At 31.3% G+C, this 25,570-nt stretch overlaps 2 protein-coding genes across 3 annotated transcripts in view; one reads left to right on the top strand and one right to left on the bottom strand.

Moving 5' to 3' along the window:
* The window catches only part of LOC115879534 (PHD finger protein 20), a 53,968-nt gene extending 36,070 nt beyond the window's left edge, over nt 1–17,898 (top strand). Inside the window, exons 8-10 of one of the 2 annotated variants that reach the window (XM_030896419.1) lie at nt 5,578–5,801; nt 11,849–12,000; nt 17,319–17,898. In XM_030896419.1, coding sequence (XP_030752279.1) covers nt 5,578–5,801; nt 11,849–12,000; nt 17,319–17,814 — 872 coding nt within the window. In that variant the 3' untranslated portion in view covers nt 17,815–17,898. Of the gene's footprint in view, nt 1–5,304; nt 5,802–11,848; nt 12,001–17,318 lie in introns of both variants that reach the window. The other variant, XM_030896418.1, reaches the window with a different exon arrangement.
* Nucleotides 17,899–22,915: 5,017 nt separating this feature from the next.
* The window catches only part of LOC115879630, a 32,433-nt gene continuing 29,778 nt past the window's right edge, over nt 22,916–25,570 (bottom strand). Inside the window, exon 4 of the mRNA XM_030896525.1 lies at nt 22,916–23,218. Within this exon, the coding sequence (XP_030752385.1) occupies nt 22,932–23,218 (287 nt within the window). The 3' untranslated portion in view covers nt 22,916–22,931. The remainder of the gene's footprint in view (nt 23,219–25,570) is intronic.

The raw sequence follows: 25,570 nt of genomic DNA, 5'->3' as shown, positions 1-25,570 counted from the left end.
GATTTTTACAAATTGTAAGTTTGGGGTTCCTTGAAGGACTATTAGAGCTACAATTTAAAAATATTTTTACAAGATACAGAGTGTCCCAAATAAATAAAAAATTTAATTACTAGCCCATTTGTATGCAAAAAGAAAACTATTTAAATCTTTATAAAAGAGTATACCATTAATTAAATATAACACCATTATTTCCGCCAATATACTAATTAATTACATACTTAATTGTGTTTGTTAATAAATTATTATAAATAAATGTGGATTTGAGTCATAAATCAATATAATAATAAGTTATCGAATTAAAGTCTCTGTTGTTATAAATAAGCATTTATTAAAAAATGAAATATCATTTTTAAGGTGTTACTTTTTATCACACTGTCTAATGCCCATACAAAATTCAGTTTTTTAGAATTTGGAGCAATTATTATTAATCAACGCAAACAGTCAGTTAATGTAGTTTGAATACTGGAATCATATTAATTGGTCCTCTTTAACAAAAATTTAAACAGTTTTTTTTTATTTTTTAATGAAATAAACGAATTATATCGACAATATTAGTATCTGTACTCTTTAAAAATTTGGTACATCTTTAAAAATAATCTAAAATGACAATAGTCCATGGGTATATTGATAAATAAGTTCTAAATTACAAGAAAATGCATTTTCTACGGAAACTTAAAGAGATAGGTAAAAAATGGTATAATATAATTTGATAGACAATTAAATTGTGCATCTGATTCTCGTAAAATATACAGGGTGTTCCATTTAAATTAAACAAGTTATTGCCGTTTGAAGCTAATAATTATTTAAAATAAATTTTTAGACACTCTGTATAAGGTAGTATTATTTTATTATTGCAAGACAATAACTGATCAGTAAATAAACTTCAGTAAATATTTAGTATTAAAAACTTTGATACCCTTGGAGAAATGAAGCCTTAAAATTTTACTGCAATTTCACAAAATTGAAAATATTTCAAAAACGGTAAGGTTTAAGTATAATAAATCTTAATCAAATTTACCTTTATTTTAATCGTAGAAACTAAAAATGTAATAATATACAGGGTGTTCCATTTAAAAAATACAACTTTGATATTTTTTACTTATTTGGGACACTCTGTATCTTGTAAAATTATTTTTAAATTGTACCTCTAATAGTCCTTCATCGAACCCAAAACTTACAATTTGTAAAAATCTCATCGTTTAGCTACAATACTCCGTGTCGTATTTGGTGAACAACCATAGATTTAGTAAGAACAGATATCACATTGTGCATTTTAACCCGATCAAACAATCGGAGGTTGACTACGTACTGTAAAAACCAACTGAAATAGAGAAGGCGACATTGCCACATCTCAAATTTGCGCCTATCTACTTAAGTTTGATTTGCAGAAAAGGTGACTTTAAAACCTTCACCGGATATCAATAAATCTCAATTTCTTAATTAAATTAATAGTTTATTTTTAAAGAAACATGCGTAATAATATGTTATTAACCAGAGGATATATGCATTACTATTAAAGGACATGATTACTGTTTAATGTGCTGAAACGTCTAGAACTATTGGCGACGTCGCTGCTAGTCTTCCAGAATGAAATGAGCCGTCCGTCCCACCACCCCTCGCGACGGCTCTTGGTCCGTTATAGCGTACTACGTTTAGCTTACGGTGTGTTTGAAGTCGGAATCAAGGCCGAAGTGAACTTTTCAGTGGTTTTCAGTAGTTTTTGTTTAACGTACTTTTGAATCTGCGAATGTTCAATATGGTAGGACAGTGTCAAATGTGTGAAAAAATAAGCTCAAATTACCCGAATTTGTCTTTTCACAGGTAGGTATTGTTTCCGCCGTAATAGTACATAGGCGTCCCACAAGGGAGCCTAGCAAAATTAAAATAATTTCTAATTATATTTGTTGAATTTTGATCTATTAAAACAAGAACGTAGTAGCCGGTAATTGAATTATAATTTGTCTCAATTACTACCTAACTGTTGTAGATCATAACAAATTTGAATATAAACGTTGCATTTGGTTAGGTGGGGCCATTGTAACGCACATTTTCAAAATATTTTTGTCAACATACAGGGTGATTCAAACCGCAATTCATATGCTTAATACAGTTCATGAAGATTGGGGCGTATAACTAAAATTTGATTGTCTGATTAAGCTACCTAAGTAATGGATTTGTAAATAAACGTAATATTCATTCAAAAGAATATTTCTGTTTGCTGTAGGTAATTTTCTCAGAGATTAAACGGGAAGTTCTAAGTTCTCTTCTTCTCTCAGGGAAAATACGTAAATAAAAATGACTTTTTAAGTCAAAAAAAGTCAAAAGGACAAGTTATTCCAAAAAAAGACTGTCCTTTTCAAAAATGGACAGGTGGCAACCCTATGTATTTCTGGAATGGAAATTTAATGACAAATTTACAACTTTAGTTTGAAAATATGTTCCGGCCACCTATGATTACAAAAATGTCTAAAACGTGCTTTACCATTGCCTCCATATTCTAAAAAAAAATTGAAATAAAACTTACTAACCACAAATCTAATATAGAACTGTTTCGGAAGCCTGAGTCACTCTGTAAGTATTCAAAAGTAACTGAGTGTTTATATAGAAGTAACTGAAAGTTTAAATTGAATATCGACGTTGGAGTGATTTTCGAAAACTACCTACTAACGTTTCAACATAATGGGATATTAATTATATTATTATATTAGACCTTATAACAAAACTCATCTAACGAAAAAGTGTTAATGTAGTATATTAATATGGAGTAAAAATTTTACTAATTACTTTACTTTTACTTTACTAAATAAATTCGTTCCAAAAAACGATACGCCACTGGCCATTAGAACAATCCAAATGCGCCTAGTTGCCGGGGTCGGAAATTTTAGACTTCTCTGTCTCTTCTGTCCTTGTTTGACACATTGGAATGTTTGATACACTACCAACGAGTATTTATGAATGAGATGTTCGGTCTATCTTTATAATGTCTTTGTGAACAACCCTGTATATATTTTTTTATTTTTTTGCTAATATTGTAATGTGGTGTTGTAATTAAATAGTGTTTATCACCATTTGTAATAAAATATGAACTTGAAACCATATATGTAGTTGTTGTAGACAAAAAATCAACGAAGTCATACATTAGTAACCTCTACAGACACCTGAGAAGAACATTTACATTTTTGTTTGACAAGTAAAATGCTCCGGACTAGATAAAGTCTGTCCAAGAAGTCAGGGAGGATTTAGACAGATGACATTCAAAAAATGACAATACAATTTACTTGTGAAATAAATTGACAGAGTCAACTGTCACTGTAATGGGTTCTCCCATTGTACATACTATATCTTACGTTTCAAAAATAACTTATTATTTTGGGTTTCTCTTTTAGTGGCGAATTGCACAGACTGTTTACAAGAAATATGAAATATGTTTAAAGATAATTATATTTAGTTAAAAAAATGTTTTAATCAGATACCGCAGTGAATTGTTTTTTATTACTATAGGCTTGGTGCATTTCAGTTGATTTCAACAAATTCCGACCGCAGCGCACTCTACGGCAGAAATCAGAAATTATCAATATAGTTCACTCCGCCGCGCCGCGCCGTCATATCGTTCGCATTAAAATAATATTGAAATCGGGGTTTTGTCATAATATTTAAGTATTTTAGTTTTTCGCTAGGGCAGTTATTGAGACTATAAAACACTCAGGTACGAGGTTTGTGTGATGTAACGCTGTTTCGGGTAGTAAAAAATAAGTGAAAAAGAACTTGAAATAGGCGTCTTGTTGTGTTGTGACAATTTCAAATGTTAATAAAGTTGCCCAAAAAAATGTTAACGCATAAAGGAGAGCATAATTAGGGCGTTGTTGGGTGCAATAACATTCAATAACTCACTTTCCCGGATATTCAACTCTCCCGAAACAACATTTTATAGCTTCATAATTTCTTACACCGAATTGAAAAATAGCAAAAATGGATTCAAGCAGTTCGACCAAACAAGTGAGTAAACAAAATGCTCGTTACATAATCAAAAAATTAAATAGGTATATACTATGACAGGATGAAATATAATTTGTGCAATATTAATGGTATACTTTTTTAATCAACTAGTGATTAAATGTTTTATGAACATCTTCTAAAATTATGATTATGTTATGTACCTTTAAACAATTTCGTTATAGCCGAAATAGCTCCAATTATACCCCACTAGCAAAACCGGTGATAAAACTATGCTAGCTACCGTAGTTGAACTCATCTAATTTTTTTTAACTGGAATAATAAATTATAATGCAAGTTAGACCTTAGAAGACCTTGTGGTTAGACCTTGTGAAAATATCAAAATATTTACTTTTCTATTTTTTTGTTTAGATTTTCCACAAATTATACTTTATAACACTTTTAGAATAATTATATACTAATTTTTTCATTTACTCGCCATTTAAACCCGTGTATTTTTATGTATTCGTTATTTACGATATTCTCTGGCGGTGGCAGTATCGTCGGAGAATGCACCAAGCCTATACTCTATTACATATTAATTCTATGAGTAATATTTTCCTGTTTTATTTTCCTTTATAATCATTTTTAGACGCTCTGACTAATTACATGTATTCTGTCCAATGAAAGAATATATCACAATGGCAGTGGGTGTCTGTCACTTTTATTCAAAAATATATTTTCTTTACTGCTATTTTTTGTATGTCGAAATCGTAATATCTTGCTTGACAGATTATACTAATTAATTAGCTTTCTTTAAGATTGTTTTTTGGAATTCTAATATCCACTAGTTTGCAGTATTTCTTGTAATTATTGAGTTTATGTATACCGGGTAGCATCCATATTCTTATTTTGGAGAAATCGTAATTTGATTGTTTTTTAGAATAAATTTGAAACTTCATTTCAGTTATATCGCTTCCCGATTTAAACGAAATTTTCTCTACATGTGGTTTAAAATTGTTTTCAACGGTATACCACAAGTTGGTCAAATTCAACGGATTCATTTGGTAATTTTTCATTGACAAAATGTCGGATTGACAAAAAATATTTGAGATTAATTAAAGCACTGACTTTTTGGTTTTGTAGAGCTTTTACATTTTTCTTCTAAATTAAATATGTTACTATAACTTGAATATCTTACAAAATATGTTTGTCAGTTTTCATGTAGGGTTCTTACCGGGTGATGTTGGTATATTTTTATTTATTTCTTATTATACATTTCTTTGAACGTTGATAGATTGAACAGTTAGGATTATATAATTATCATTTTTAACATGTAATTTAAATTATATGTTGTAACTATATTTTAAGGTAGATCTCAGCAGGCTGCAAGTTCGACAAAATCCGATAACAACCAATCTACTCACCTACCATTACCACAAACATCACATTCTCAAAGTCAGGTTACTTCAGTTTCACAATCAAATCCACAATCACCACTCTCCGACGTGTCTGGGCCTTTTTCTTCAATTCCTTCCGCCTTCGATTTAGCGCCACCTGTCGGGCTTAATACAATGCAGTCTTTTCCATCGATTGCCCAGTTCGATGGCGTTATCATCGAAGGTGGTAAAATTATCAAATTAGAGCGAATGAAACAAGAAGAGATTATCAATTGTACCTGTGGATTTACGGAAGAGGATGGTTTAATGATACAGTGCGAGTTATGTCTTTGTTGGCAACATGCATACTGCAATAATATACAGAAGGAGAGCGAGGTACCCGAAAAATATATATGTTACATTTGTCAACATCCACAAGCGGAGAGACAGTCTATGAAATACTTACATGACCAAGATTGGCTGAAACAGGTAAATATTAATTTTATTCACTTAATAATTTAGTTTCTAATGCAATATGCAATATTAATCTCCATGAAAATTCTGTTTTAGCATAGCTATTTAAATATTGTTTTTAACAAATTTGTAAACACATTTGAATTGCACTATTACTCTTGTAATGTGTAATATTACAGGAGTAATAGTACAATTCAGCATATGTAATAGCAAAAAAAACATTTTGACATTGAATAAAAAGAGTAAGGATCGTGTATATAAAAAAATGGCAAGACTGTGAAGGGGTTTCAATACGACTCACTTGAATTCCAGCTTATCAGTATCATGTTAAGATATTGTCGCGACCTAGCTTGGGGTTGTTTGCTAGGATCGCTTAGACCAGGATCTCTCTTTCGGTTAAAATAGGGTGACCATATTTTTGTTGACCAAATGCTGGACGGGCAAAATTAGGAGGGGGGGGGTATAGTATGAAGAAATACAACTTTTTTTTCAACACAAAAACAAACAAAATTCTTTATAATAACTTATAGTAACTTATAAATACTTCTCGACAGAGTGAGTTTTTTTAAAGTTCCTAATTGTCTTTTATTTTATCTGCGAACTATCCACAAGTGCTTGCAATATTGCAGCGAACAATACACGTAGCTTTAAGCGTCTCTACACTCATTTGCGACTTTTCATCAGTCCAATAATTGTTAATTAATTATTGAAAACTGTCTTTCGGTGGGTGCATTGGTTCTGGACAAACACAAAGAAAACTGAATTAATTTTTTTAAACTATCAATCAACTTGTGCTTCGATATTCGATAAGGATAAGAATTACTTAATAATTTTAAATTTTTTATTTTTTAATGTTTGCTGGACATGCTGTACAATTACACTGTTTTGCTGTACGTTTGCTGTACAGAAATCAATGCTGTACAGGCTTTGCAAATGCTGTACGTATGGTCACCTTAGGTTAAAACAACAATTAGAAAAATATACATTTATTGTGCAAAAATATACAATAGTTTAAATAAGTAGGAAGAGCAATTATTCTTGGAAATGCCAAGCCTTACAGAGTATGCTGAGATAATTCGTTCATTGAGATACTTACATCTTCCCTGGCTGACTGGCTGACTGGCTGACTACTGACTTCTCAACTAACTCACTATCTGATTAACTGGCTGACTGGCTACTGATTAACTGACTGTCAATTAACTAACCATTTGACTAACAACTTACCATGAACTAACCCCGCTCTCTTCAGCATACTCTTTTTATATTTTTCTATTCCTCGTAGTCGTCGCCGGTTACGTCGTCAAAATAGTTTACAATCTAATTACACTAACCCGGCTATGACCATGAGAAAATCGAACTTCGCTGACCTGCGTTTGATTATCGACACGAGATTGTTATGTTTATGTTATATATAATTAGTCAATTCTGGTAATGTTGCTAAGGAAACATGGTCTATTGTGAATGAGTTGAGAAACAAAGCTTCTTCGTCTAGCAATATCTCTACCTCGCCTGAGAACCTTAACGATTACTTTGTAAATGTAGCGAAAAACTTAACTAATACCATATGTCCTCCTCATGATCCACTTTCTTATCTCTCTAATGATAATGTAAACTTACACAGTTTCTTTTTTTCGCCCGTAGTTCTTGAAGAGCTTCGCAGTACAATTAATACCATCAAAAATAAATCCTCTTCTGGGACCGACGGGCTAACTTAAAAAATGTTTTCGAATCTGCCAGAAAGCACTCTGAATCACCTAACAACTTTAATAAACATGTCGTTCCAAAATGGTATTTTTCCAAAATGTCTTAAGACGGCAATAATCATTCCTCTGCACAAAGGAGGAGACAAAGATGAAGCTTCTAACTATCGCCCAATTGCACTCCTTCCAACGCTATCTAAGATCATAGAAAGGTTGGTTAAAAGAAGGCTGGTATCTTTTCTGTTTAAGTACAAAATACTTACTGAATATCAATTTGGATTTCTAAGCAACAAGTCCACAAATGACGCTATGTTTTCCCTCCTTAATAAAGTTTACTCCAGCCTAAACAACCATCATTCTACAGCAACAATTTTCTGTGATTTTTCTAAGGCGTTCGATTGTGTAAGTCATAAAATCCTAATTAATAAACTGCAGCACTATGGGTTCAGGGGATCATCTCTCGAATGGTTTAAGTCGTATCTGAGCAACAGAAGTCAACTTGTGAGGGTGGATACCACGTTGTCTTCTAGCAAGCCAATAGAATGTGGAGTACCACAAGGCTCAGTACTAGGCCCTATTTTGTTTCTTCTTTTTATTAACGACATTGCTAACATAAACATCAGTGGCAAAATATGTCTTTTTGCGGACGACACTAGCTTCACTTGGAGCAACAAGGACATCACGGCACTTCATTGGATTATATCAAATGACTTAATCACCATTAAATCTTGGTGCCATTCGAACCTCCTGAGTCTCAACATTTCTAAAACTAAAGCTTTGTCGTATAAAAACTCGTTGCAGCCTTTTGTACTTAACAACACCACCATTGACGTCGTAAAATCTGTAAAATTTTTAGGGCTTGTTGTGGACAATTCTCTGAAATGGGACATACATATCGAAGCTTTGTCGAAAAAATTGAGCTCTGCCTGTTTTGCATTAAGGTCTGTTTCTAAGGAGCTTAACTTGTCAGTGGCTAGAACTGTTTATTATGCACTTTTTGAGTCGCACCTCAGGTATGCCCTTCCATTCTGGGGTACGTGTTGTGCGACTCAATTTGACCGCATTTTCAAGCTCCAGAAGAGAGCTGTTCGATATTCACTAGGACTAAACAGCAGAACTCATTGCCGGGACTTTTTAAGGAATTAAGAATATTGACTCTTCCTTCCTTATTTATATTTGAATCCGTTTGCCTAATACGTAAACATGTATCAGCTTCTCAAGAAAGGCCATCTCACACTTATCCACTCAGGAACGCGGAGCAAGATCTTTATCTACCTACCCCACGCTCAGAGTTAGTTAAAAGTTCAATATTATACAACTCGAAAAAAATGCACAATCACCTGCCATTTGAAATCAAATCCATAACATCATTTTTTTCATTTCGCAAAGCATTGAACTCTTATTTACTAGACAAGGCTTTCTACGCCGTAAATGAATTATATTTGAATTGAAAATCGAATTTGATCTTGAAAACACTGGTCTAATGTTTGCTATTGCTATATTTACTAATGACATCGAAATTAATTTATTTAGTGGTCATTGATATTTTGCTATAAACTGGCTAAATATTTTTGAATATTATTTTAAATTTTTTGTTCTTTGACATTGTAAACATTTATAAATGTTTATTTTAACAATAAGACTGACAATATTATTTATATAATGTTTTGTATTATATATATATTGTTTGTTTGTGTACCTTGTTTTTTTCTACTTTGTTTGTTAGTTTACCTTTGTCTACAAATTGAAAAATTTTTTGACAATAAAGGCATTTATTTATTTATTTATTTATATTTTAATTGTTTAATTACAAAGTTATACAAAAAAGTGGTCTATGCTAGTAGTGGGAACTATCGAAACATTCGATAGTTGCAATTCATTCGAATAATTCGATAGCTAGAAAACGTTCGTCGAAAACTATTCGAATAAAAATTATCGAATAGATGCGTCATTTGCCTTGAAATATTCTATTCTAGTAATTCGACAGCAAAAAACATTTATTTATAAAATTCATTTATTCGTCAGGATCGACTATAATAATTCTAATATAATCTGGATTTTAGTTGTGACGTAGGTTTCCTTCCTAGAAACCCGACAGCGGTCGGTGGCAATAGTATGGAAGAAGCCGGCATCTTTGATTTTTTGCGGAGTCTGACAAGGTCGCATTATTTTTTTTTGAGGTGCTACTATTTACACAGAAAATACATTATGAAGGGCGCCGTTGCCATATATTGGTATTAGTTGGTATTAGCAAAGAATATTATTCTTTGGTATTAGTTAGTTAAGGATAGTATGTCTATATATTTTGCATTTTTTTATTAATATTCTGTTGTTACACTGCAATAGTACTTTTTATTTTGGATGTAGGAAAATGATTTTTAATGTTTTTAAGCAAAGACTGGTTTAACAAATAATAATAACAGTAATAATTTGTTATACCTATTAACATCAAAATTTAAAATCATGAAATATAAACATTTATTTATTTTTTAAGTAGTAGCAAAATATAAACAACAAATTAGAAGTCAAAATTATTCATATTAGATCCTATTTAAAAAAAATTGGCGCCGGGAGGCACGTATAGCCGCCCATTCTAAAATATGTTAATAAAAAGTTGGTAGGCAGTTCTTTTAGTTTCAAAGTAAAGGATTTTTTCCAATTTTGGTCCGCGGTTATTTCCCCTATCCGCCACCTGGGGACGCGTCGAGTTCTTCGAATAGAATTTTATAAATGAGTGTTTTTTGCTGCCGAATTACTAGAATAGCATATTTCAAGGCAAATGACGCATATATTCGATAGTTTTTATTCGAATAGTTTTCGACGAATGTTTTCTAGCTATCTAATTATTCGAATGAATTGCAAGTATCGAATGTTTCAATAGTATTTATTCGTTAGTTCCCACTACTAGCATAGACCACTTTTTTTGTTTGGCTGTGTAATTAAATAATTAAAATATAACCATCTCGGGTCGATAATCAAAAGCAGGTCGACGAAGTTCGATTTCCTCATGGTCATAGCCGCGTTAGTGTAATTAGATTGTAAACTATTTTGACGACGTAACCGGCGATGACTACGAGGAATAGAAAAATATAAAAAGAGTATGCTGAAGAGAGCGGGGTTAGTTCATAGTAAGTTGTTAGTTAATTGACAGTCAGTTAATCAGTAACCAGTCAGCCAGTTAATCAGATAGTTAGTAAGTTGAGAAGTCAGTAGTCAGCCAGTCAGCCAGTCAGCGATGGAAGATGTTGTAAGTATCTCAATGTGTATGTCAAAAAAAATGTCGATGTTATCGATTATTTTGACGACGCTGCCACAAAGTAACTAACTAAAGCATTTCTCCAAACCCGTTCTCTTCTACGTTTTAACAATAAGTAAATGGTAATTTTGCGCCTTCTGTCCTAATCCCACAATCGTAATCGATATTCATAATCATTAAACAAATTTAAACTCATATTGTATGCTATAAAATATAAAATAAAGATCGTAAACACGAATAAAAAACAAATTAAGTTATCTCAGGTTATGATTTTTTTTTGGTAACTTTCAGTGGAGCAAAAATGAAATGTCCCTAAAAATTCGCGACTGTATGAAATATGTCCAAATTTTACGAATATTTTTTGGCGAATCGCTTTCCGCAATTCGCGATTCGCGTCTACATGAAACAAGCTTTAGTATATAAATGAATGAATGATTTATTCGAATAAAACCATTTGATAGTTGGAATCATTCATTCAGTAACCATTGGATAGTCTAATTCATTCGATAGTTCTCATCGCTAGTGTACGCTTTTTACGAGACCATCATATCCTATAGTATTTTTCGACGCTGAGCACTTTTGTGCATAGAAGACGTGCATCTAATTTCATAAAACCATCTATAATAACATCAGAGTTATAATAAAAAAAAATTAAAAATTTAACACCCTGTATCTCAACAATTAAGATTTTTAAGATATACATGTTTATTTTATGCCACACCCTAATGTGTAGAAAAACTTTAATTTGTGAAAAGCATATTGAAGTACATGTTTTATTTATATTTATTTTATAATTATCTATGTAATAACAACAGGTGGAATCATATTACCAACTCGTTTTTGACCACTTAAAGTAATTTGAATTTTTAACTCTTTATTGTGACCGTTTGGGACAATATAAATTATTTTTTTGATGATACATGTTTTCACACAATATCTGGTTATCATGTGCAGTATTTTTATTTTTGCCCATTGAACTTTTTTGTCTAGTTTTTTATTAACCATAATTGAATGTCGTAGAATCCACAAAATTTAGTTCTATTTATAAGAGATTAAAATTAATAATTTTTCTTCTATTTATTCATTAACTGTTAATTGTATTTTAGGGAATTCTACCGGTAGCCTCGTATCATGCAAGGGACGATCAGGAGTTAAGGAAGAAGTTTGATAAGTTAAAGAAATGTTATGATCTATCAGGAGGATTATTAGAACTTCAAGAGTATTTACATACCTTGGCGTATAAACTAAAAATTGCAGAGTAAGTGCTAATAATAATGTGATATGTATGTATATGGTTTCTATGTATAGGTGTATATGGTTTTATTAGGGGTAAAAAGTTTAACTAAACACTTTTGGTAGCGAGGTTGGTATAAAAAGTAATTTTTTCTCCGAATAGAATATGCTATTTTTTTCAAACCTCACAAATAAATTTTTAATCTATGGTTACTAACAATGAATTTAAAAATCGCGCCGTCGCTTACGGAACTAAACAACTCTGTGTCACCCAACAAATATTTTTGCCAAAAGTAATGACTATAATTGAAAATTATTCTTAGTTCTCTCAGGTGTAAAATACAACATGATCGAAAATGGCTATGAAAAGAAGATCGCTGCCATTTTATATGTAAAATTATATGGGGAATGTCATCGATGTTTATTTCCAAGCCAACTGGACGCCTTTTTTTATCATACGGTATATCTTAATTAGAACCACTGACAAGATATTTTCGTTGACGGATTAATATGTATAGTCTGTGAAACGAATAACTTTGAATTTGACAGTTCCCGCGGACTTTACTAGTGTTAATTTTATTAGGTTAGCAACTTGCGGCCATGCTGACGCAATGCCGCACGGTGGAAAGACCCAATATAAAATGTTGGACATTGACTTAAAAATAAAATTTTAAATTAAATAATTTTGGTAGAAGATTTTAATTACTTAAAGTCCAGACCGTTATATTTTATCCAACTCAAAAAAATATTTTTAATTATATGTCTGTTTGAAAAGTTTCAAATGAAGATATTACACTGACTTAATTATGGTGTTCATTTCTTGTGAAACAACCTAGTTTTATAAAAAGTGGCAAAGACATTAATACTTTTTTTAACCATACATATTAGTGCAAACGATTGTTTTCACTTTAAAATAAAAGATATATATAGTCACAAAAGTTTGGGAGAACAATAATTGTATATAAGAGACACATAAACATTTTTTTGTTACTAAATACTATATTTAGTAGCAAAAAAATGTGTATGTAGAAAAATAAAAAAATGGCCAGAGTTGGCCAAGACTTTATATATGTCACAAGGTAGATTAAGCCTTTCTAATAACGAAACTAATTTAACATCTTGCCCCAGGTTGCCCCCCTCTAAACATTTTCATTTTATATATTACTAATACATGCTATACCAAAATCAAAAAAGTTTTCAATTCCAATAAATTAATTTAAAATTTTTAGAGTCAAATTATCTTTATTTTTTTATAAATTTATTAATATTTAATTATTAATTGGATAAATACAAAATGACGCTTAAATCAAAAACAGATACAGGGTGCTACAAATATATAGAAAACTTATGGAAAAAGAAAGCGGGTTAAAGTGCAGTGTTGAGCTTTTTTATTTGTAATAAAAATATTCTAGTGCGTTGATTTACTGTTATATTCTTTGCTTATAATAAATTGTACAGGGTGTCCGACTAAGAATAGCTTTCGGCTATATCTCGGAAAGTATTAGCCGTGAGGCCGGCGGAAAAAAATATTCGTAACTAAAGAGGCCATGAGAAATTGCTGGAAATTATTTTCAAGTTTGTAGAATGGCCACTAGAGGGCACAACTGCTATAAAAAATAAGAAAATGGAGTTTTTACACAATTTTGCCTAGATAAAGGGTAGTATAAATAATAGCTTCATAATCTTCAGTAAATTCTGAATATTTTCTGTTAGCCATGTCACTCTATGCCAAAATAAAGTGGTGGGGGAAAGTTAGATCTACTTTTATTTAAATATTAATAACTCCGGACTGGATGGACGGAATCCAACTAGCGGGGGCTCACTTAAAAGAGCGTTTCTTACTCTATATTATACCATATAAAAAATAATACTAAGCTTTTGAACGTAGACGCTACGGGGCGCTGTCTTACAATTAACAAACATTGCGCGTTTTTTCAAAAAAATGCGATAATATATATAATTTTAGCTAATAGTAAAGAGTAATGAAAGCTTAAAGAGTGAAAACCGCATCTTGATATCTTTTTTCAAACCGAAGATATTAGCAAAATTATATTAAATAGGAAAATATAAGCCCTTAATTACCATATTTTTATAACATGGTATCAGTAGTCCTAGATCTCAGTGGTAAAATCTAACGCTATTTCTTTTAAAAAAGATTAAAACTAAAACATTTATAAGCATTTAAAAATTCTAAGATTTTTCTAAAACATACTATATTTTTAGGTCACCCTGTGGATGGTTTGTAATGAGCCAACCACTTTCTTTCATTAAAATTTAAAATTGTTCTGTTTATACATTATTACGGTATATAAAAATCATTTTTTCGTCTTTTGGATTAAAAGTGCAGAGAAGAAAACCTCATGTCCAACCGCTCCCATAAGCTCGTTCCACTGTGTGCCGTCTCTAATAGAACTGCCTCGGAGCGAGATTTATGACGTCACGCTAGTTAGATACTACGGATTAATAAATATGTTGTAGAATACATGGAAAACATAATTATTCCTCGTATTTTTGGTTTGTATTTTCAAAATGGTATAGTTTACATGAAATATACATAATATACAGCTAATATCACAATATACAGGGTGTCCCAGAAAAAAGGTGAAGGTATTTTAACTGGTAGTATAGTTCAACCCCGGAAACACTCCTATGAGGTTTCTTTCGCGAAAAAAAAAATTGAAAATTAGAAATTTTTTGAAAAATTTTATACGTATTATTTATTTACGTATTTTTTATATTTTCAAAGTAAAATAACTCCGTTATTTTGGACTTATTTGAAAACGATAAAGAGAAAATATGTTTCTTTTATTGAGATCTACCACCCTTTAAAATACTTGCACTTATTTCTGGGACACCCTGTATATACCTATTTATTGTAATAAATACTTTGACAAATAAACTATGAACCATACAAATGCAGCAAATGTTTTACAATATACAAATAATGAATAGGTACATAAGATAATAGGTAAACTGTAAAATATATTTTAAATTTTGGGGTTTGAAAATCGACCTAATTTAACAAAAAACATTCAATATCTACTAATAGTGATGTATTATTATTTGCATTCATAAAATGTATAGGTGTATATTTTGCAAGTATCAATGTTCGAAAAATTATATTTGCAAATAATACAATATTATCGACAAAAAGGCGTCAGCGATGGCTATGAAATGAAAATCGCTGTCATTATATAGTATCTAACTAGCGGGACGTCATAAATCTCGCTCCGAGGCTGTTTCATTAGAGACGGCATTGGTCTGATATTTAGAAATGTCAAAAGCTGATGACATTTTACTTTTGACAATTATGGCATTTCGTGTTGGTTCTTGCAAGAAGAGGAAGAACTGTCACTTGTTTTACTATTTTCTTTTTCTATTTCACGAGAGTTACCTATCTGATTCGTTCAGGCACTCAATTTAAAGAATATCAGTAACTTTTTTGACAGAGGGATTTTATATTTGCCATGTTGGTAAAAAATAACGGTCAAAATTGAAAGTTATTCATTTTATAGACTATATATGTACCGGATGCCCAACTAAGAATGTACGCCGCGCCGGCTGTATCTCAGAAACTACTAAACTTATCATATAACTTTGGGAAAAAAATTGTAATAAGTAAATCGGCCACGAAAAATTGCAGGAAATTATTTTCAAGATCGAAAAATGTCCGCTAGGGAGCGCCTCTGTGATGGCTAATCAGAAAACAGGATTTTTCTCAAAAATATGCAGGTGAAGATGTATCTCAAATATTGCTATTGTAATCAATGGGAAATTTGTATTTTATTTTGATATAGCGTATTTTGCTCTATCTCATAAAATAAAGTGGTGGGGGAAGGTTAAACTTGCTTTTATTAAAATAAGAATAACTCTGGTTTGGGCTAGCCGATTTAAAGAAACTAGGGCTCGTTTAAAAGGGCTTTTCTTCTCTAGTGATCTCCAGTATAAAGGCCCGTAGAAAGGAACCGGGCTCATAATTTCAGGAAATATTTGTACCCATAAAATACTTCGATACAGCAAGTTTCAGATTTTTATCTATAACCGTGTCTGAATAAATCGAAAAATATATATAAAAATCAGTAAAAATTGCTATTCTCAGCGTCTTGTGATTCGAATGATCTAGTGACCGGATATGTTTTGGGGCATGATGGTAGCTTTTTTGAAAAAAAATGAGGGCTATATTCGTCTGCAAGAACCTAAAAAACAAGGTTTTATTCTTAATTTTATTTTTTAACCATGTTACGATAAACGTAAAAATATGAAACTATTTTTTTTTGAATTCCTCATTCAATTTTCGATGAAATTATGAGCTTATGATTTTTTTAAACCGCACATCGATAAAAATTAAAAATCGATTTTGATTGAGATGATTAACTCTTGAAATGATAAAATACAACACTTTTCCGACTATTGTACTAGTAAAAACAACAAAATAAATTCGGGACGCTCATCATTGATCATGAAAAAAAGCGATTTTTAATTTTTTTCGATGTGTGGTACCGTTTTAAAAAAAATTCGCAAGCTCAAAATTTCATCGAAAATTGAATGAGGAATTCAAAAAAAAATAAGTTTTATATTTTTACGGTTATCGTAACATGGTTAGCAATTAAAATTAAGAATAAAACCTCGTTTTTTTAGGTTCTTGCAAACGGATATAGCTCTTTTTTTTTTCAAAAAGCTACCATCATGCCCCAAAGCATATCCGGTCGCTAGATCATTCGATTCACAAGGCGCTGAGAATAACAATTTTTACTGATTTTTAGTATTTTTCTATTTATTCAGACAGGGTTGTAGATAAAAATCTGAAACTTGCTGTATCAATGTATTGTTACGGATTCCGTGGGTCCACTATTTAAACTCACGATAAAATACTTAACGAATTTATTTGTTTCACTCTGTACACACAACTTATACTATTTACAACACAACTTATGCAACTACTATTACTCTAACGGTATTTCGCGGTATTATCAAACTTCAGACTATCCTCAGACTTGACTTCAAACTTCAAACTTTAAACTTTAAACTTGTCCAACTGTCAAAGCGCGGGCCTTATATACCCCCTGGCGGTTGTTTCTAGATTTTTCTAAAGAATTCTATAATTTTCTTTATTTTCTGGCGAATGCGCCAGGTTCCTCTAGGCACGCCGCGACTTTTTAGCAGTATGCAGTTATGCAACCAGTAATACACCTTGACAGTATTTTATGGGTACAAATATTTCCTGAAATTATGAGCCCGATTCCTTTCTGGAGCCGATTCGGTATTCTTATCGTCCCAGGGCCTTTAATGAATAGATCGTGTAAAAAACTTGTATTTACCGTTAATATATTTTTACATTTACAGAGCTAAAAATCACCCCAAGCTGTACCTATGGTCTAAGCCCTGGGAAAAATCTAAACTACCAGAAAAATCTGAAATAAAAGAAGAGAAATGCACTGACGCAACACTTAAAGTAGAAAATAGTGATCATCAGTATATCAAAAATGAAATGGATACCGAAAAACCACCGTCGAACGATTCCATGCTTATGATGATGATCAAGGAAGATAAAGAAGATATTCCAATGCTTAATGTCAACCATAACATGGCAACGATTATTCCTCGTTCCGAAGCCGCGATAGATTCGGATGATTGCAGATTAAATTTGTTAGATCATATCTCCCATGCAGAAACTTTGATAGAAGAGAGATTGGACGAATTTGAGAAACAATTTTCGGAATTAGAAGAGGGAGTGAGTTTAGAGTTGGAAGCTGACTATCCAAAAACAAGGCAGACTTTGCAATTGTTAATAAGAGATCTGAATACTTTAAAAAAGTTCAGTGAGTTGCCAATGATTTAGCCTCGGATTTAGCTGTAGTTTTAATTTAATTTTGTGATGTTATTGTAACATTTTAGTTGGAGTTAATAAATCGTTTCATATGAGTCTACTTTTTTTATTTTTTTTTCTAAAGAGATAATGTCGCGTTCAATATTTTTATTGAACCATTATTTAATGGTGCTTTTTTGTATTGTAATATTTGATATTTCAGTATTTGAATAAAACAAGTTTATCAAACACTTTGAATAAAAAAGATTAAGGAAGGAGCATAATGGCTATCCATGTATGGTCGGCGGAAAAAGGACCCTAGGGTGGGGATCCTTGACAGTTCTGTTTGACGATTCATTTGACACATTTGAATCTGATTTGAAATTTTGTGGATTTGTATGTCTTTACGGAGCTTATTTTATGTTATTTATTATTTATTCTACTATTGATAGTTTAAAGGTAGTAAATCTAGATGGAAATTGTGGCAGAACTTAAAATTAACAGTAACACTATTGCGATTTATCGAAAAAGACTGTAAAATAGTTGGTTGTGTAGCGTGCGGTAGATCTCGGTCAAAAATCGAGTGAAATAATGGAACAACCTTTCGCTAGTAAGTGACTATATAACATACATACGCAGGGGCGGATACAGGAATTTATTTTAGGGGGGGCCCAAATCAAAAATAATGTAAAATATGCCTTTTAGGGCGTCATTTTTAACCCAAAAGGCTAATATTTAACCAAACTTACAGATTTTATGGGGGGCCCGGGCCCTAAAATATACCCTGTATATTTTACGTGAATCAGATGAAGATGAGGTACTATATGCAAAATTTTATGCTATATCCAATTATGTGCAAAAACATTGGCGGTGCAATTAAAAAAAACTAAAGCTTTATCATAACTTTTTTGGGACACCCTGTATACAACAAAATATTTTTTAGGATATGCACCATTTTAAACCATACAGCATCTGTATAGAACCTTTTTTTCATATCTTTGTCAACAACGACGATATCGGACTTTCTCGTACTAATGCGCCACCCTGTATATTTTCCAAAGGGGCGCACAGTGGGGTATTTGACACAGATAGTTGATCGAAATTTGTTTATGTGGACCTTATATAAATTATTGTTATTTTCAATTAAAGAGGAAATAAAAGGAACAAAATAAAGGATAATTCGTCGATTCTAAAAAAAGAAAGAAAAATCGCTGTTCCAGTGTTTCCACGGTCAATGCCACTAATTCCAGTAGTAATATCGCAACTAATATTACTAATGCTACGACTGATCCGCGAGCAATGCCCATACCACTAAAGTCGCTACTAATGCCAAATTGTGCTATACTGCTAATGGTATTAATGCGATCGCTTTCTTCACAACAATGCCATCGCGGTTTACACCTCGCATTAGTATATCACTGATTGGCAAATTAGAGGAAACCAAGAATGTTTTTCTCATTTTATCAGCAAAGTCGCAAAAAGTCGCAGTATTTTATTTTACTGTACGAAAGCCCAATGTTTACTAAGTAAAACGTATATAGACAATATGCTGAATTCTTCGAAATGCGCAACTAAATCTCTAGGTATAATAAAAATGTCACAAATTTAATCAAATTTTCTGAACGCCTAACTTTTAGTTGCAAAAAAATCGTTAGTATAGAGAATATCAAAATAAATAAAACGTTTTTGTAGAATACATACCTGCAGCTTGCTGAGCCATTTTCAATCAAAACAATAATATAAACGTAAAAAGAGCACAAGAACAACAACAATTTATAATTTTAAACATAAAATTTAGCCATTTACCTCTTATCTGTGAGAAGTAACAACTTTGACGTTTCGTTGAAACAACTAAACACACCCATAGCAACGTCATTCATGGCAGAGATGATTTAACTTATCATTTATCTTTTTTTGAGAAATCTTAAACACATTTGCTTTTTCGAATTTCGATCACCTTTTTCATGCTAATACCCCACCGTGGGGCGCCTAGTGGCAGTAAATCTTTTTATATTTCTTTTAAGGGACCTTTAACCTCAATAACAGATATAAAAATAGTTTATGCATATTTAAGCATTTTTTTAAAACTCAAGATTAAAATTTAATTTTTTGTGATACCCTAATTGGTATTAAGACTTTGAAAATTATTGTTATTGAATACATGTTGGTATTAAAGACCTGGATAAATCGCAAGGTCATATTTCATATAGAATAAAAATATGATAAAAAGTTCATTAAGTTTTGGAATAAGTATGAAATCATGCAGTTTAATTTGTAATAGTCAATTTAATACGGAAATTTAAATAAAATATATATTCTGGAAAAACACCCTTGCACTATTTAGTAAGTTATCTATAATAAAGTTATGACTATTTTTAACAAATTTGAAGACTTTAGAGCACATTTATTCCAACAAATATCTTAATTTAGAAATCTTGTATCTACTGTGCGCCGGCGCCGCCGCTGCCGCCGCACAATGGATCGAAGCATAAGAAAATGGAGACATTGGCTGTTTTTGAAGAGTTCCAAATTTAAATATTTTTTTACATATTTGTGTTAAAGAGATATTCTAGTCTTGTAAAACATATACAGTATATCTGTTTGTTATTTACTTATTGAGCATATGAGCATCATTTGAAGTAAATTGAAAAATCATTCAAATTGGTAGATAAAGAGTCTTACATTTTATTGTAATTTTAAAATGGATGTAAAAGATATTCGTTTGTTATATATAACGACTTATTAGAAGCGTTCTTGGGCTATAGTATTGGATTGTTAAATTAAAAAAAAAGTCACATCAGAAGTGAAAAACTCATTTGTTTTTATTTATGTCATTAAGACTTAAAAATATAAAGTTTTCTTGAATTACAAAAAAATGTAAGCGGATGTAAGTGGAGATATTACATGCAATGTAAAGAGCCCACCTTTACTAGCACATATCATAAAAAAATTGGCTGCCCCAAAGTGCCACTGCAAAAAATATAATGTTTTTAATATCAAAATTCTTGAATGTATGCAATGCACGCACAGTGCACCATCAAACAATTTGTAATTTGCCGATATACATAGCTAAGTATATTCGTCGAAGAATATTGGAGTGGGACTAAATTACACTAAAATACATAAGGCATATGGTTGAAAGGCCCAGAAATGTTTTCGTTAATACCATTCATTTTTATGTAGTTAAGATAAACAAGAGACACCGAACATGAATGAGTCGAAGTTCAGGTTTTGTCTTTTTATCAATACAGAAATGGTATAATATTTATACATTTGTAATCCAGTGCGCTAAGCTTAGCAATTTCTTCACTCAGATATCAAGTTTGCCATGGAATAACAATCAAGCACATTGTGAAAAGCAATTTCTCTTTTGTTATAATGTTTTTGTTTTCTTTTTTATTTAGAGATTAGTTCTTTTGTGAGTCACCCTGTATATTTTGTTAACTATTTGGTACAAAAGGCCATATTAATTTAGATTTAACAGAGAAAGTAATTTCTCATTTATAATGTTTTGTTTTCTTTTTTGTTTATAGATGAGCTCTTTTTGTAAGACACCCTGTATAATTTTTAAAATATCTGGTACAAAAGCCCATGTTAATTTAGATTTAACAGAGAAAGTAATTTCTCTTTTGTTATAATATTATTTATTTCTTTTTTGTTTAGATATTAGTTCTTTTTTTTAGACACCCTGTATATTTTGTAAACTATATGGTACAAAATGCCATATTAATTTAGATTTTTGTTGTATTTATTGAAGTCGTACATAAAAAGCAATAAAATAAAAGTATTAATTTCGAAATAAGCCAATGTCCATATTTTCTTATGATTCGATCCATTGTGCGCCGTCCCGGTTACAGTTCATGTTGATCGCATTAAAATAATATTGAAATCATGGCTTTGTCATAATATTTAAGTATTTTAGTTTTTTTGCTAGTGCAGTTTAAATTTAATTATATTTTATACAATGAAAATATCGTTGTTCTTTTTGCGATATATTTATATTTTGTAAATTATTTTTTTTTTACTATCCCTGAGTCGTTTTTTTTGTATTGTATTTTATTAAGAGTGGGTCCTGGTGGACATTCCACTCTGGCCGCAAGGGTCTATTTTGACTCAACACTACAATAATAGTTAAATTTCACTCTTTTAAGACCTAACCTTTTAATGTAGGTGGTTATATCCGAGGGCGATATGTCTCCAAGATCTTGTTAAGCCAGCAGTGGTCCAGAAGTAGGTACACAGAACGTGATTCGTACTGTCATAAATTTCCATGTAGAGTCGGCGTTCTGGGTTAGGTTAGGCCGAGTCCCATCTTTAAAATACAATACTTGATCTCAGCTTGCAGTGGTCCGTGTATGCTGCAGTGTGCATACATTCGCCATTTCTGCGTCTGGATGGCTATGCGTTTGGCAGATTTCTTTGGCATATTGCATTCGTGAAATATCATTTCCCTAATCCATTCACGGGCCGATACCCCCGGTAACGACACGTCGGCGTCGTATCTCCCAGTAAACTAAATATTTTCTACAGTGCAGAATTGTTATGGACGCGCATATTTTCTTTCACGCTGTCAGCGCCGTTTGACTTGACGACTGACGGTTTGACTATCTCGCTGCTCTTTTCTAAAGAATATTCTTGGAGATGATTAGAATTATTTGAAGAGAAGATATGTCGCGAAGGGTTTATATAGATTTTGACGGTTTAAAATGAAAGGCAATAGCCACCGTTAAGCATGCTTGCTGTTATAATTCCGACATTTGCCGTTGCCATAACTTCCTTAATCTTTGCCGTTGTTTGGTTGGCTTTTTTGATTTTTGCTAGTGCCGTTATTCAAACTATAACCTTCTATAAACTTCTCAGGTACGAAGCTTGTGTAATGTGACGCTGTTTTTCAGGTAGTAAAAATTAAGTGAAAAAGAACCCTAAGGGCTTAATGGAATTAATGAAATAATGGAAATTATTACATTAATATTAACTCACGATTCTTACATTGATAGTAACTACAAAAACTACTTTTGAATTGATAAACCGCTAACTTTAAACGTTCTCATATTATTAGGTAGCATATTTTGTTTAAATAAAAGGATAAATAATAATAAATATTATATTTAAATAATAAGTTATATGATTTATATTATGTCTTATAGTATTTAATCAAATATATTTTTACTTCTACCAATTCGTTGTATTTCATTACTGGATGTATTTTCCGGCGCTTCGCAGATATAACTGTACCTAGTAGAACAGTCAGTCCCTTTATACGCATACGAACGTAAAGCTGGATTATAGGCAAGTGTTAAACATCGACCGTCTCCTTGAATCGTCGAAGATGGGTTTTCTTTATTATCGTGTGTGTTTGAAGGTAGGACTGGACGAGCACTATTACTCCAAATCCATAGAAGACCTGGATTTAATCCTCCAACCCAAAAATCTTTACCTAAAAGCAAAAGTATTAACAGGGTGTTTCAAAAAAATGTATGCCATTTCTCATGGAAAGATTCCACACGTTAAAATAAGATTTATTTTTTACATTAACATATAGGTCCGATTTTCCTTTGTTTCGTAGCTACAGGGGGTTAAAGTCTACTTTTCTTTCGATCTATTATAATTTCCTTCCTAGTGCCTTTAGCGATTTGAATGACATTTTTAGGGTAAAAATTACTTTAAATATTACATAATTTAATGCTAAAAAAGTGTGGACAGATTCACGAGGGACGTGTATGGGGTACTGAATATTTTTCTAAAAAAAGTGTACACCAATGACTTTTTTTCTAATTAGCACAGTTGCGTAGGCCGTTTAATGCCGATTGTCTCTTGATATTTTATCTATTTCGATCTCCTATGAGATAAACACGATTATATTAATATGCATTAATCCAAGTCTATCAATCTTTAAAAATGTTTAATGTTATTAACTGGCCAAAGTGTTAAATAAGTACTCATTGATTGATTATCAAAAAATATGAAAATAAGTTCCTAAACATGAGTGCGGAAATATGCATAGTTTTAAAAATGCAGGACGTTAAAACTTAAAAAAATATGTCTTTTGTAATTATCTTAAATACCATTATTTTTGTTTTGAAATTTGCTGCAGGTAGCACTGAATATCAGTGTTATATAAATTTTATATACAGGGTGTCCCAGAAATAAGTGCAAATATTTTAACTGGTAGCATAGTTCAACCTCAGAAACACGCCTACGAGGTTTTTTTTGCGAAAAAAAATGTTGAAAATTTAAAATTTTTCTTGACATTTTCCGGGAAATTTGAAAAAACTTTTTAGTGCCACTTGTTTATTAACCTGAGATTTCCCTACGGTATATCTAAACTTTGCAGTGTTGCAACCTCCTATGTTATCCACATTCTACATAGTTCGGCGGAGCATAGTTCTACATTTAAATTCATAGACAAATTTCTACTCAAAAAATTAGGAATGTTAAATTTAATCTTTTATCAGTGCTCATTATTAATAATTATAGAAAAATATAACACATTAATTATTTTTAGTACTTACCCTTATGAAAACTTAACAAAAACCACCGAAAATTAACTAAAACATTACGTTTATGACGTTTACGAAAATCTTTGTTATGCTGCAAAATAACTTTATTTTGGAATAAATTTAATAAAATGATTCATATTATTCACAATCAGGTCACAAAAAGAAATTCCTAAAATGTTTATCGTAATTTAGAATTCAATTCAAGAAATTTAGAAAACAGCCTAACGAATAATCAGTTCATTTTTGTTTTGTTTGTTTTCTTTCATGTTTCTCTGTTTTATTTGAACCGCTGTTTTACAAAACACCTTGAAAAGCGCACATTACTTTCAATCTAAGAAAATACATGTTTCACTCAACAATTATTGACAACGTATTTTGTTTTTTCGCTATTTTTTCGATGTATTTCGACAATTCCATCGACAGCCTAACCGTCAACCAAGAACTGCCGCGTGTGAACCGGTCCATTGAGTCGCCGGTCGCCGCGCCGTCGCACAGTAGTTCCCTCCCTTATAAAAATTTGGCCAAAACTCAATATATCGAAAAAAATTATTTTGATCATATATGATCAAATATTTTATAATATATATTTAAGAACATGAAAGGTTTGTTATAAAAATATATTTTGGAAATTCATGCACTTTAGAGCACTTATGTGATAACATTTTATATGCAATAGTCTAAAAAGGCATATATAACTGTTTTTGTATCGACAATGAATAAATTACTCACTTAGTGTTTTCAAAATAATATTAAACAGTGCATTTTATAATTAGACCATACTGCACGTATACTTTCCTCATATAATATCAGTTTTTGACAGATAAAATGAAAAAAAAATAGTACTAACCATTTGAAAATATCAAAATTATATTGTACCTGTGAAATATATTTTATATACATAACTAAATCAAGGATATCGCAGCTGAACTAAGTGATTGTTTTTAACTTAAATGAAACTTTATAATGTCTTTTTTGAGAACCATGTCAAATTAGCTGCTAATATCTGCTATTCAGCATAAATTGTCTTGTAAACAAACGTCTTATATAAATGTTGCATGGTTTATAAATGTGCATTTAAAAAATTGAAATAGAGCATTTTAAATATTTCATTATTAGCCACGCCATAAAAAATGACCGGTATAAGATAATGTGAGTTTTTCTTCACAAATTTATTCTATTTTCTTTGGCGTTAAGAAAATATTGGTAAAGTACAGGGTATTAACATAGTATAGCATTAGATATTAACAAATATAAATTAACCTCAGATTTTAACCAATTTTCGGATATAC

The sequence above is a fragment of the Sitophilus oryzae genome, unplaced genomic scaffold, assembly GCF_002938485.1.
Source record: "Sitophilus oryzae breed Bouriz unplaced genomic scaffold, Soryzae_2.0 scaffold_1582_pilon_pilon, whole genome shotgun sequence".
NCBI lineage: Eukaryota > Metazoa > Arthropoda > Insecta > Coleoptera > Curculionidae > Sitophilus > Sitophilus oryzae.
This window is presented reverse-complemented; position numbering and strand designations above follow the sequence as displayed.